The 15,236-nt window shown below is 41.4% G+C and overlaps 1 protein-coding gene and 1 long non-coding RNA gene across 4 annotated transcripts in view; one reads left to right on the plus strand and one right to left on the minus strand.

Annotated features, from left to right (window-relative positions):
- Window positions 1-287: 287 nt before the first annotated feature.
- Window positions 288-1,717, minus strand: LOC127365399 (uncharacterized). The gene is made up of 2 exons (XR_007885202.1): window positions 1,667-1,717; window positions 288-1,567 (listed from the first exon to the last, which is right to left on the minus strand). It is a non-coding gene; the product is annotated as an uncharacterized LOC127365399 (long non-coding RNA).
- A 10,027-nt stretch (window positions 1,718-11,744) lies between these two features.
- ubxn4 (UBX domain protein 4) overlaps window positions 11,745-15,236 on the plus strand; it is a 33,460-nt gene continuing 29,968 nt past the window's right edge. The window contains exons 1-3 of one of the 3 annotated variants that reach the window (XM_051403297.1): window positions 11,745-11,965; window positions 13,581-13,683; window positions 14,361-14,389. In XM_051403297.1, coding sequence (XP_051259257.1) covers window positions 11,884-11,965; window positions 13,581-13,683; window positions 14,361-14,389 — 214 coding nt within the window. In that variant the 5' untranslated portion in view covers window positions 11,745-11,883. The remainder of the gene's footprint in view (window positions 11,966-13,580; window positions 13,684-14,360; window positions 14,390-15,236) is intronic. The other 2 variants (XM_051403298.1, XM_051403299.1) reach the window with 2 other exon arrangements.

Genomic DNA, 15,236 nt, shown 5'->3' on the forward strand with positions numbered 1-15,236 from the left:
CACAACACAAGACACGAAACAGCTACAATCTAGGGTTAAATATTAAAATCACACAGGAAATTTAAGCCAACCCTTAAAAAAAGCAAAGGAAAAAATATTTCTTTGCATTTTTTATTCAATTATGATAGCAATAACAACAATCAATAGTTTTTTTTAAAATTAGACCCTACACTATTTCAGATACAGTCCTCTACCAAACGGCTGAGACTGAGTCTGTTCATAATAAAAGAACAACATTCAGAACAAGTCACATTAAGTGCAATTTCTTAACCAAAATTACTCACTCACAAATATTTTTTGGTGGTCATGCAACAGCACAAATGAGTTTTGGTGGTCGTGCAACAGCACAAACGGTTTTTGACCTGTTGTGCAACAGCAGCGGTGCAACAGCACTTATTTTGCCTTTGGCCACTCATTTCTGATGGTATGCTGCAAAGCATTCCTGCTTTGCATTCATACACAGGAATACATGACATTTCTGGCATTTCCATCTCGACACTCCCTTTGGACAGAGGTTGCATCGCCCCCGCTTGTTAGAGTGAAGTAGCAAATGTCCGAAGTTGTCATATTGTACATCTGGTTGTGGGTGGGAGGGTCTTGGGGTATTGGATTTTTTGTTTGACGACATCTGTGGTGGAGAGGATGATGATGGTCAGCCAACTTTGGATGCTGGCTTGTTGACTTGAGCCAAAGTGTGTGCGACTGCCAGACGGAACCTTTTGAGAGGCAGCAGTGTTTCTTTGGCATAATATCGGCTATCACACTGAACCGTGACTCAATGTAGTCATCGATGACTGGGAAGCTGACAACACCCATGAAGATTCAAGATTCAAGATTCAAGAAGCTTTATTTATCCGAGGGAAATTACTGTGCAACAGTTTCAATACAAAGGTGGGAAAGTAATGCAGGGTTAGAGTAAAAATAAGCTAACCTAAAATAAGATAAAATAAATAATAAAGTAAAGGCCAACATAAAATAAATCAAACAATTAACTAAATGCAACAAATGCAAGCACTTACAGGTAACATAAGTAGAAAAAAAGAAAACAAGTAACTAAATGTGACAAAATGCATCTAAAATTGCAGTTAAACGTAGGTATATACAATATACAACAATACGCACCGTGCAGTTTAGCAGCATGAATTGAAATAAAATAAGTACAAACTAAATAGTGATAAGGAGCGATTGGATAAAGTGGTAACAGTGGTAAAAGTGATAAAAATTGTAGCAGCATTTGTTAGCAGCATAAATTAACTAAGGTACAGTACAACTAACAAGAGAAGCATTGCCAGGATTTTTTCAATCTCTTCAGGACTGGTGCTGATTGGATCTCCCAGCTCCTGGGCAGCATAGAGATTGGTTTGCTCAGAGATATGTGTAATCATCTCATCTGTGACGAGCATCAGTTTAAAATACTGAAAGGGTGTCTTTACAGCATCAGGGAGGTTAAAACTTGAGTCTGGGACCTGGAATGTCTCAATGTCTTCATGCCGCCATAATCTTCTTCTGCCTTCCTTTCCACCTGGGGGTGATGGTTCAGGTGTGTCCTGTAGCTCTGCCAAAGAAACTGTTTTCAAGGAGTTTTTCCCCATTCTCATTGTCTTTTTGGACCGTGGTTTAGAGGATGAACTCGTAGAGGCAATATGTGTCAACAAAATAGTCTTACCTTTGAAAGTCCCACCGATATGTATCAAAGGACGAGTGAATTTTCGCTGTGTCACTTCCTGTTTGAAGGAACACTGAAAAGGCATACTGCTCACAGACACGGTGCCATCTAGTGGATTTTTTTAGCATTGCACAACTACACCAAACTGTAGAGATGGCTCATTCAGGTTGAGTTAAGCTTGATGCATTTTTCAATTAAATATAGTGACTACCAAATGGTTGAGTAGTACCTTAAAGGGTTTATAATTTGAACTGTTGAGTTAACTAAAACTCCACCCCTCATACAATTGTCACGAATGGGGAAATTAGCTATAGAGAACAAAACCGTTTTTTGTACTTGGTTGTAATCATGTTTATAAATGGGGATTTTAATATGGGGCCTTATGGAGATTGACTCACTTCTGGAGACAGCCTCAAATGGCCGTTTCCGTGTTGGTTTCACTTGTCAGCTACGGAGGTTGCTGCTTGGGTACTACAGGCTACAGCTGAACCTTACTGAATAGGCTGCATCCATGTAATGTCAGGGGTCAAACGTGAAATGGTCAGATGAAATCAAGACAGAAGGGCAGAAAATAACATTAGTGATCAGAATCAGAATCAGGTTTATTGCCGAGTAAGTTTTTCCTGTGAAGTCCACAACAATCTCCTTTAGAGCTTTTAGCTCCAGGTTGTTCTGGCTGCACCAGGTCACCAGATGGTCAGTATCCCATCTGTAGGCGGACTCATCTCCACCAGAGATAAGCCCAATGAGGGTGGTGTCATCCAGGAGTCTTCAGGAGCCTGACCGGACTGGTGACTGGAGGTGCAGCTGTTGGTGTACGGGGAGAAGAGCAGAGGAGAAAGAAGGCAGCCTTAGTGAGAGCCGGTGCTGATGGTCCGAGAGTCAGAGACATTTTTCCCCAGCTTTATGTGCAGCTTCCTGTCAGGCGACAAACAGGATCCTGGCATAGGTTCCTGGGGAGTCCAGATGCTTGGAGGATGCAGGGCCATGTTTACCGAACTGCAGGGTGTCCAGGAGAAGGTCCATTACGGCTTTAATGTCATGTCTTTAATGATGTCAGTGCCACACAGATTCTTCCTAGCTGCAGTGATAACATTAACAGTCCACTGGCATCCAATAAAGAGGAGGAAAGAGTCTGGACCATAGGCTGAACCATAGGCCTATCAATAGACTGGACGATCACTGGATAAGTCCCTTCACCAGTTATAGTAGACTACTATAGCTGTGGTGCTGTAAGCATCACACTACACTGATCTGAGTTCAGTACCCATATATTGGTATTTCAACGTAATGTAGGCTAATTTGGCTGTTTTTACTCATCTGTAGTATGAAACAATGGTGTTAATAATAGTAATTGCTTTTACACTATGTGCCACATTCATCTTTTCACACATATTCACTCAGTGATGGCAAAGTCCATCTAACAGAAACTAACGCATTCACACACCGATGCACAGCATCAGGAGCACTTTGGGGTTCAGTATCTTACTCAAGCACATGTGGAGCCGGGGACCGAACCAACAACCTTCCAATAAGAGGACGACCTGCTCTTCCTCTGAGCCACAGCCGCCCTGACAGTTTGATCTGAGTTTCCTGCGCTGCGCTGGACAGATTCACTGGGAATGACTTGTCAATCAAAAAGTAGCCCCACCCAAAAGGATACGCGACTTTATTGTCTATTTTACTCTAAATTGGACCATAATTTACTAAATTAACATCTTAATGGTTTTGTATCTTGCTCAAGGATACTTCGACATGTGGCACCAGGAGCCGGGGATCGAACCCACAACCTTCCGATTAAGGAACGACCCACCCTGTAGGAACACCTGTCATCTCCATATTTTAATGATATAATGTCTCCATGAGAAGGGCTTTTCACCCTGCTTTCAATTCAATTCAATTCAATTTTATTTGTATAGCGCCAATTCATAACAGAAGTTATGAATGGAGTTAAGACACTTTTCAAATAGAGCAGGTCTAGACCGAACTCTTTAAAACATTAATTACAGAGACCCAACAGTACCACCATGAGCAAGCACTTGGCGACAAGGGCAAGGTAAAACTGCCTGTTAAAAGGCAGAAACCTAGGACAGATCCTTCCGCTCTAGGTGGGTGGTCGTCTGTCTCGACCAGTTGGGGTGAGAGAGAAGAGAGAGAGAGAGAGAGAGAGAGAGAGAGAGACAGACAGACAGGTGCACAGCAACAACAGTATTGGCAATGGCAATCTAGCAGGACCATGGCAGGAGGCTCCACCAGGATCGATAAGAACCTGCAAGACGAGAAAGCACAAGAACTCCGGGGAAGAAGTGAAGTTAGTAACATGCATTAATGGAACATTAATGGAACATGAGTGCAGAAAGAGAGAGGAAGGGAGGAGCTCAGTGCACCATGGGAAATCCCCCGGTAGTCTAGGCCTATAGCAGCATAACTAAGGGATGGTTAAGGACTCACCTGATCAAGCCCTAACTATAAGCTTTATCAAAGAGGAATGTCTTAAGCCTACTCTTGAATGTGGTGAGGGTGTCTGCCTCCCGAACCCCAACTGGAAGCTGGTTCCACAGGAGAGGAGCTTGGTAACTGAAGGCTCTGGCTCCTGTTCTACTTTTAGAGACTATAGGAACCACAAGTAGCCCAGCATTCAGAGAACGTAGTGTTCTAGTGGGGATGTCCACAAACAGCAGTAAAAACTTGGTTGGACAATATAAGTGGTCGGACAATATAAGTTGTATGAACTAGGGGAGTGCCAGTACAAAAGTAACGCATCAATTTTCAGATCCCATATGAGTATGATATACACTGATCAGCTATAACATTATGACCACCTGGGCACCCTGACTGGTCTGTGGCTCAACTGGGTCAATGGGCAGACACCCAGTGTAAATGGAGTTGTATGGGATCTGGGCCAAAACAACTTGATTAGGACATCACTATATGATATAGCTTCTATACAGGTTGTGTAATGTAGGTAAAATTAGGGTTGGGAGACTGGATGAATACATTGGTTCTTTAGGGTGTATTTGTTTAATGATCTAAAGAACAAGTGAGAGCAGCTGAGTTCAGTGAAAGAGAGGAACTAGTATCCAGAGGATTTACGGCATGAGGAAATATTGACATGTAGCAAAAGTTCATGAGTTGGGTCACTAGTTTTTCACTTTTGAATGACAAATGAATCAGCAGCAAAGAAGAGAAAAAAGTTTATTCATAAATGATACTGATATTTGATAATGGATTATGTTTAAATAGTTTGATCTCCCTCTTGCTTCTCAAAAAATAGAGGAGGACCAACCTCCTCTATGGACTAGACTCCTCTGATCGAGAGGTTTTGGCTTTACTTTTGGGGCGTTTTTATGTCGTACATCTTTATGTATGTCAATGGTTCTGGGCAACTGTTCAAGATAGTAGCCTCCACGGAAGGCGACCCCCGGTGTCTGTAGATATAAAAGATAGATAGATAGATAGATAGATAGATAGATAGATAGATAGATAGATAGATAGATAGATAGATAGATAGATAGATAGATACTTTATTTATCCCGAGGGAAATTCAAGTATATTAAACATACATTAAACTAAAATTAAAAACTCTAACCTTAAGAATAGAATTAAAAATAAAATAAAAGATCAAATAAAATATAAAGTATTATATATGTATATATAATATAAAAAAATTAACAGTAGCATATATAAAATTAACAGTAGCATATAAAATTAACAGTAGCTTTTACAGTAAACAGTGCAAACAGTAAACAGTGCAAATGGATGTGCAAATACAGGTAGAAATTGTCCATTGTCTATTATCTATTATCTCAACAGCTCTCAGTAAAGGCAGGGAGGACAATAATTGCCCAAGCTGTTGTACAGTCTGATGGCCAGGGGGACGAAAGAGTTTTTGAGTCTGTTGGTGGAGCTGGACTGAGACAGCAGTCTGCCACTGAACACACTCCTCTGCCTTGTGAAGGTGTTGTGCAGAGGGTGGTGGGCATTGTCCAGTATGGACAGCAGTTTGTCCAGGGTCCTTCTTTCTGCCACTGTCACCAGAGAGTCCAGCTCTGTGCCCACCACTGAGCCAGCTCTCCTCACCAGTCTGTCCAGTAGACCGGCGTCTCTCTTCTTGCTGCTTCCACCCCAGCAAACCACAGCATAAATGGCCACCACAGCCTGGTAAAACATCTGCAGTAGTTTTTTGCAGATGTTGAAGGACCCCAGCCTTCTCAGGAAGTACAGACGGCTCTGCCCTTTCCTGTGTAAAGCGTCCATATTTGCTGTCCAGTCCAGCTTGTCGTCCAGCTGCAGCCCCAGATATTTATAGGTCCTGACCACCTCCACATCGACCCCCTCGATGGACACGGGTTGGAGATGTGGTTTCCTCCTTCTGAAGTCCATCACCATCTCCTTGGTCTTGGAGGTGTTCAGCTGCAGATGGTTGGACCTGCACCACCTCACAAAGTCCTCGGCAAGACTCTTGTACTCCCCCTCCTGTCCATCCTTGATACAGCCAACTATCGCAGTATCGTCCGAGTATTTCTGCATGTGGCAGAGCCCAGAGTTATACTGGAAGTCGGATGTGTACACGGTGAAAAGGACGGTGTCTGACGTGCAGCCCTTCAGTCTGACGTACTGTGGTCTCTCTGTGAGGTAGTCTGTAATCCATGTCACCAGGAGTGGGTCCACCCTCATGTCTGTCAGCTTGTCTCTCAGCAGGAGCGGCCAGATGGTGTTGAAGGCGCTGGAGAAATCAAAAAACGCAATTCTCACAGCGCCACTCTCCTTGTCCAGATGATAGTGGGCCCTATGGAGCAGATAGAGGATGGCATCCTCCACGCCCACCTTCTGCTGGTATCCAAACTGCAGTGGATCTGGAGTCTGAGGACATGGAGCCGCAGCCGTTGAAAGGTCTTCATAATGTGTGACGTCAGTGCTACTGGTCTGAAGTCACCCGCATCCCTGGGGTGTTTTTTCTTAGGAACCGGGATGAGACATGAAGTCTTCCAGAGCACTGGGACCCTCCCCAGCTACATGCTCAGGTTGAAGACATGCTAGAGTGGCTCCCCCAGTTCAGCAGAACAGGCTTTAAGAATCCTTGGACACACACTGTCCGGGCCCGCTGCTTTCCTTGGACGAAGCCTCCTCAGCTCTCTGCTCACCTGATCCTTGGTGATGGTGGTGGGGATGGGGGTTGAACTGTCCATGGGTGTGGAGGGTAGAGTTGGTTGGCAGTCTAAAGCACCCAGTATACTCGACGCACTCGAGCTGTCGCGTGACAACGTGACGTCAAAATGACGTAGATCTCGCGTGTCGCACACCACTTTTTTTTTTTCAGCTGGAAACAGGAAGATGGACGATTGGTACGATCCTTCAATAAAGGAGCACAGAGACGCCGGATGAATGTTGGAATAGAGGAGGACATATGCTGGAATATTTGGAAGAACCTCCGCGACTGATTTGGAAAGAAAAAAAAAAAAAAAAACCTTTTCTTCTTCTAGTGCGTAGAAATAGCAACGTCAGTAGCCTTGGTCTGCGTCGAGTATACCGGACGCTTAAGGCTTGAGGAAAGGCTACCGAGTTTGCTATTTCTACGCACTAGAAGAAGAAAAAGTTTTTTTTTTTTTTTTTTTCCAAATCGGTCGCGGAGGTTCTTCCAACATTCATGGCGATTTCTCGCCATGAATTCCGGCGTCTCTGTGCTCCTTTATTGAAGGATCGTACAGATCGTCCATCTTCCTGTTTCTTTAAGGTGCTGGAATTGGGGGAGGTGATCGACAGGGTGGGGGTGTGACGTGGGCCGTCGCTGGTAGTGGGAGCTGGAGTATCAAACCTGTTAAAAAAACAGGTTTAGCTTGTTTGCTCTCCCAGCATCCCCCTCTCCTGTGACGCTGCCCTTCTTCTTGCAGCCAGTGATGGTTTTCATGCCATCCCAGACCTCCCTCATGTTATTATGCTGCAGCTTCTGTTCTACCTTCTGTTGCGATATTCTGTGATTTATACTCTTTATATTTACCTGTATGATTATGAACTAGAATAGAAATATGATTACTTGTGCTTACATTGACTATGCTTACATTGATAAAGGGCTGTTAAGGGAATACTAATAACAGAAATAAAGTAATGAATATTAGATGTTTGTATGATGTGTTATAGAATTGAAACTTACAAATGAATATGAATAGCAGACACAGTATAAGGGAGAAGAGTGTGGGTAGTTGAAGATATAACATGACATTCTTTGGGAGAGATAGCGGTAAACACGGCCTCCGGTGTCAGTGTCAGGAGCTCGTAAAAAACAATGATAGAACACACGACGGACTCCCTCCAGTCGTAAAAAACAACTTCATATCTGGAAGTGAGAGTACAAAGGGTAAACATAGGTTTGATTAATATGCGCATAGGGTGAGATAATACGTCACTGAATGTCAGAAAAGAGGCCGCTTTCTGTTTTTAATGAGTTCCAGGTTGTGGCGACCCCATCAACACCATCCGTGGAGTCCAGATACCAAGGGGACAAGGGGTGGAGATTATACCATCTTGTGCTATGTGTGTTATCTGCAAAAATATAAGAACTGATGTTAGGAACAAGAGGTTGCTCAGACTTCGTGAACTGGCAGACCTTGTGCATGTCAGGTTAATCGTAGTTGAACCCAGAGCTCTGTTACTTTTGTACAATATACTGGTGTTAAAATAAAGCTGATTTTTATACTCCAAAATCCTTCTCCTATCGCTTCATTAAACGAACGTGCGAGGAATGAGTTTTTGAAATACAGAGATTCCTCAACACTTCCTTCAGACTTTCCCAGTGGGGGCAGAGGAGTGGCAGTGTAGGCTTCCCTCACATTGGCATACAGGAGGTCTAATGTCCTGTTCTTCCTGGTGGTGCAGCTTACAAACTTGTGATAGTCTGGCAGTGTGGAGTCCAGTGTGACGTGGTTGAAATCCCCGGATTCATCACCGGAGATGGCGATGAATGCGTCTGGATGTTGAGTTTGCAGTCTCGCGATGGTGGACTGTGATATGTCACACGCTGTCTCTGTGTGCACACGCAGAGGGACGTAAACAAAAACAGCAATGGCGTGGGAGAACTCTCTAGGCATGTAGTACGGTCTGAGACCTACCGCCAGCAACTCGATGTCTCTGTTGCACACGATCTCCTTCACCATAACATGCCCCTGGTTGCACCATCTGTTGTTGATAAACAGTGCGAGTCCCCCTCCTTTGCTTTTACCGCTGCGTCCACAGTCCTGGTCCGCTCTCACTGTAGTGAATCCAGGTAGATCCACATTAGCGTCCGGGGTGTTCTGGGTTAGCCAGGTTTCAGAGAGGCAAAGTAAACTGCACTCCCTGAATGTCTTGTCCATCCTCACAAGGGCAGCCAGCTCGTCGGTGTTGTTGGTCAGACAGTTCACATTCCCCATAACTATCGACGGAACCAAGGGCTTGTACTTCCACTGCTTAGCCGCTAGCCTAGCCTTCACCTTCGCTCCGGCTCTGTAGCCTCGGCGCCTCCTCCTCAGCTCCTCAGGTATGGGGTGGAAAATGCCAGCCCGTCCCATTGTTTGTAGTGAAAGCAGCTTCTCCCTTGAATAAACAAGATGTCCACCGCTATGTTGTCCGTAAAAAGTCATTGTATCTATAGGATATATAGAGTTCTTCACAGATAGTGTTATATAAAGAGTTAAAAGTTTACAAAAACACACATAAGTTACTAAAAACAACACAACATGCACGGAGCTACTGGATAAGCATCCTGCTCGCGCCGGTGTGACAGTTTAACTGGAGTTGAATTAACTGGTGATACTGAGGCAGATGTGCGTAGGCGTGGCTTCTTAGGACCCCTTATTGCCGAACCAGGAAATAAAGATTCTGACTACTTCTATGACATTCATTTGTTGGTGACTTTTAAAACACTGCAATAGAAACACTTTGCTGGAACAATAATGTTGGTGTCTGCTCCTCACTATGGACCTATTATTCGCTGTCATTGTGACATTAACAACTGCTGATCGCTACCGTTGTTTTCAGTTCTTTCCCGAGTATACATCTAAGACTCCTTTGGATATCATATATAGTTTTCATACAATAGCTTTACGATACATCTTTCTCACTAACTATTTTAAATAATTTAAACACACCAAAATTAAATTGTGTAGGCCTATAAAGGCAACCACACGCTCGTACTAGTGTAAAACCACATTAACGGAGTAGCTCGAGTTTGGATTAACAGGTGATATTCTCCTGAGTGAGACTGGTTGCGATGATGAGCTCAAAGCTCGTAGTTTCTGATGTGATAAAAAAAAACCTTCACAAAAACGTCTCCGGACATCTCTATAATGAATATTCATTCAAGTTTATGCGCACCAAGCAGTGTGGAGAACTGTGTCAGCTGTGGCAGAGTGCACATTCATTCATGCTACACTATCTGTATTTACTGACGATTTTTTAATACTAAAATCTAGACGTTTCGCTCACTCATCCCAATAGTCTACAAAATTCAGTCAACATGTTTTCTGGAATGTCACAACTCTGTGGATTTGAATAAATTGTGTTCTGCTGGGCATCCAACTTCTGCCCATATTTGCCAAATTAATTACAATATCTAATTTGGTTGAAAGACTTTGCTGACATGTAAAGAAAATAAATAAAAGATAAAAGTTTAGATAAACTTTAACGTGATCAATGGTAGACAGACGTTGCATCACAAGTTAATCTGATCATATAATGCTTTGCCACAACTCTACTTCAAGATGGTATTAAACATATACCGACTGTTTCTATATATAATACCACAATTCTACCACATTTTATAATCTCTGTCCCATTTATTCAAAATCCTACAAAGTTGTTACATGTGAATCGGATTTGTATAGTGTAGACCCTCTACTGATTAAAGTTTTAACATTATCCAATTTCTGTTCCTATTGCAAAATAAGATTTGACAGTTGTCTAACTTGGAAGAAAGAGTGTGCTGTTGTGTATATAATATTGTGATTGGTGAGATTAAAAGTGAAGACGCGACATGATCGATGGTAAAATGTTGTAGGCTATCACCTGTTGATCTGGGCGTATCATGCTTTGCCACAGCTGACTCCACAATGCATTAAACATACTGCAGACTGTATGTTTCCTTACAGACTGTGTGACAGTATAAACTCTTCTAAAATAGACTTGACATCAGATTAATAAGGATTCGTAAAACGACAGCAAAGACATTTTCTGAATTACTTATTGACATTTGCAGTGTTTGGAACAGGCATCGACACAGTCACCTACTGTGTTATTCTTTTCAAGCGTCAGGAGATCTCCATCGCAAATAAAATTAATTCAAACTCCAGGTAACTCCTTTAATCTTATTTGAAATCAGAACTGGAGTGTTACAGTGTTACGGATTTCATTCTGGTTGGTTAAAATGATAAAAAGAAGTAAATTCAGCCAGTATTTCTAGTGTACAAATCTGCAGCAATGCTCAGGAATATAACCAGTTCATTCAACCTGGTCACTGTCACACCGGCGCCACAAGTAAGGAAGTAAGAGGCTCATTCTAAGGTAACAAAAACATAACAATTATTATTTTCAGAAGATTATACACAAATGAAAACATATTTACACATATTATATTTCATCTCTACTGTTGTTAAATTTTCTGTTAAAGCAGTTACTGTCCATACTGATGTTGTAAATGTTTGATGAAAATAATGATTGAAATTGAAAATGAAACTGTGTATCTTATTTTATTCAATTTATTTTATTATTATTATTTTATATTTTATCGGAAATTACGTAATATGTTTGCAATCTAACGGAACACTTATACAAAAAACAAGAATAATATAAACCAGAGTATTTAAGATAATATATAATATTATATATAATGGCTCTGTTATAAACAATTCAAGTTTAAACCTTATATATACTGTCAATGGTTTAAAAGGGACAACTTCCGTTTTAAGTGTTGAGAAGAGTTCCCCCAACCATTTGTATAATATACTGTCAGTGGTACAATCCAGAACACAGTCTATTTAGTGCATTGACAGTATATTCCGTGTGAGATGACGCCAGCGGTCACATGACCCTCGTCATGTTTGTTTCTTACTCCAGCTCAGCTGATCAGCGCAGTGTCGATGTAAGGAAGTAATTGAGTTGAACTGACTCCCTGCGCTTCATGAATTGATGCAGCAAACCGCCCAACAGTGTTACCAAGTCAGATATAGAAAACACAGCTTGTAAAGATGCTTTGGTTTGAGGGTTCAATTCCTGACGCCATCAATTCGGCTAAACAGCGGAGCTGCGTCTTTGTCGTTGTCATTACAGGTAACGTTATGTATGTGTGTGTGTATGTGACGATTAGCCAGCTCGCTAACGCTAGCCTGAACAGGTAGCGAGTGATAACGAAGCAAAAGCGCTAGCGTGCTAGCCAGCTAGCTAGCCGTGGTAGTTGTACAAAGCTATTAGCCAGATAGTATAGACTACCAGCTCTTCCGTCATTTAGTGCCATTACGTACATTTGAGGAAAATGACCCACCGAGAGCCAAAAAGGCATTCGGTGACCTGAATATGATGTAAAATGCCGTGCTAACTAGTAGCGTTAGTGTTGGTTCCATTGACAATATATATACGGGTGGTTCAAGTACCTTTACAACAGAAACTGGTAAAGCTAACCAGATTAACTTCACGCTAGAGTAGGACTGCTACCGTCCCGTATAATACGGGCTCGTCCCATACTGAAAAATAAAATACAGTGTCCCTTACTGAATCAATACGGTATACGATTTGTCCCGTATTTTCGTGTACCACTACCCTTATGCATACCCACAGTTTTCACACACTTGGTATGAAATCATTAAACCAAAATAGTTTCACAGGACATAAGTTAGTGGAGTAAGTATTAAATGAGAATGTCACTCAGCGCCGTCCTGGTGCTGGGACTGTAGAAAATGTATTCTCGTACATTTAATGTACGACACAATGTAGGTGAAAACCTGCAGCTCAAGTCCGCCCCTATAAAGAAATAAGCTATCAGAATACAGATCTGACTGGCAGTCCACGAGTGGTGTCAGTGGAGTATTGTATTGTATGTAACTGTATTTTCTGTCTCCTGTGGTGGACTGTCCGACCTGAAGCAACATTCAGCAGGAGACCTACAGTACATCCGAGCAGCACAAGGGCAGAGGATACAAAGAGACGACTTTGAAACTGATGAATTGATACATAAATAGCATAAGTTGGTGCATTAAAAAAAATCACCAGAACGCAGGAAATAAAGTGTCTTACAGTCAAAATCTTAAAGGGGAGGACGTGGGTAGTGTAGGTATCAGATGTACTTAGCCTTGCAGATGTGCCTGGAGTCCTGCATTTACAGATGATGTAACACATATATGGCCATTACTACACTGACAAACAGAGATTTTAGATAACTTAACTAAGATAAGCAAGTGTCGCCAAACTTTTGGTTATTGAAGTTACCTTAGCTAATAGTGAGAAGTAGGGAATTCTTATATAGAAAAATAAAATTATGCATTGCGACACATTGTTTTTTAAAAGCTGATCATAGAAGTAGATAACGAGTGAGCCATCTAGTTTCCTTCTCATCTGTATTGAGAGCTGCAAATACCTCCTGCCCAATCGGTACTGCAGCGTAAACACATGGTATCCGTTCACTTTCTGACACACAATATGTAGAATTCTTTTCCAGACTAAAGGTGGCAACTCTATGTTAGAGAGACCTCAATAAACAATGGTGGAATGGGGTTACGTCTGTGACAGTATTAGCAGTGGTGGTTTTACTATGTAGCTATGTACTGTAGCTTTACTGTAGTTTTACTATTGCAGCTTTCTAGAAAGTATCCAACGTTTGATAGGATGGTGTAATGTATTAACAGTGAGCTGCTACTAAATGTCTCATCAGTGTCACTTTCTCTGTTCTCAGGGCAAGATGAACAGTCAGCACAGCTGATGTCCAGCTGGGAGGATGACAAAGTCTCAGAAGCAGCACAGAACAGTTGTGTGGCCATCAAAGTTGATGCCAAGAGGTACCATTTAGTTAAATCAGAATCAGAATCAGAAATACTTTAATAATCCCAGGGGGAAATGCACACTGCATTGAATTGGATATTAGTTGCAAGGGATTTAACTATCTTAAAGATATTTCCATAAGTGAACACTGTCTCATATAAGCAAAATATGGTGTCCCACAGCTCTTATAATTATTATAATAATTATTATTGTGTGTGTATATATGTGTGTGTGTGTGTGTGTGTGTGAGTATATGTATATATTTGTATAAGTTTTTTTTTGAGCAAGTAATTTGGCATTTTGTAAGTAATTCTATGAAGTTGAGACAGATTACCAAATTAAGTTTGTTTAGGCTAAAGAATTAAGATTATTCAAATATGACCATGAGGCTGTTCTCGGCAGACAGATCATGGACAATGAACTTGGCATTTCACAATACCCACTGCTAGCACAGTTAAAGCTGCACACAGAGTTTATATTCATTCTTCGTTCTAATGTTGGTTAACATAAATGGCATTCTTTGGCCTTTAATAATTATTAATACCACCAAATAATACACTAAGGTGGTCAGGCTGGGAACCCATAGGTTTAAGTTAAGTTATCCTTTATTAATCCTCATAGGGGAATTCATTATTAGTTTGACAGGTGTTTGATGTAAAAGATGTGTTATGTATAATGTGTTTTTTTTCAACAGTGAGACATGTGTCCAGTTCTCCCAGATCTGTATCTTTTTTGTTCTAAATATGGCACATTTCCTGTTGGGTTGAATTAGTGTGGGGCTACTACATAAAGTGAGTTAGAATTAGGAATTGATTGATAATTGACCTTGATAATCTGAGAGGAATTCTGTTAGATTACTCATTACATTGCCACATTAATTTGGCCAGTGCTTTTGTATTTTTTAGATCATGAACCTCCAATGTCAGACTGAATTACAAAGGAAATGTATATAAAAGAATGCACAAGACTAGATTAATCCATTAGATAAAATGCCTCAATCATTAAAAATATTATGTCTGGCAGAGGTTTACATGTTGGAGACATGATGACACTTGAGATGTCTCGAGCTGATCCTGAAGATCAGTGTTGCCAGGCCAACCCAGGAAACAGTGTCAGCTATAATGAAGCCAATCAAGTCTTTCATGAACTTTATTGTGTGTCACCTTAACCTGCTAGTGCTGAAGCACTACTGTCCTTAATGCCAGCATACAGTGGAAGCATTTGGCCGCATATGAGTGTGAATGTGAAAAATTATTTGGTTTTCCCCAGTGATTGACTCATCAGTTAGCTCAATGTAGAAAATATTAATATTATAAAGCTAACAGCTTCTTATTTCTTCTTCGGCGCTGACTGTCACTTTTACCGATTTAAATGACAAATGTCACCGGCAGAAAGTTTATGTGTTAGAAGCAGGAAAAATGGGCAAGCTAAGGATTTGAGTGACTTTCAATTCAATTCAATTCAATTTTATTTGTATAGCGCCAATTCATAACAGAAGTTATCTCAGGACACTTTTCAAATAGAGCAGGTCTAGACCGAACTCTTTAAAACTTTAATTACAGAGACCCAA

The sequence above is a fragment of the Dicentrarchus labrax genome, unplaced genomic scaffold (assembly GCF_905237075.1).
Source record: "Dicentrarchus labrax unplaced genomic scaffold, dlabrax2021, whole genome shotgun sequence".
Lineage (NCBI taxonomy): Eukaryota > Metazoa > Chordata > Actinopteri > Moronidae > Dicentrarchus > Dicentrarchus labrax.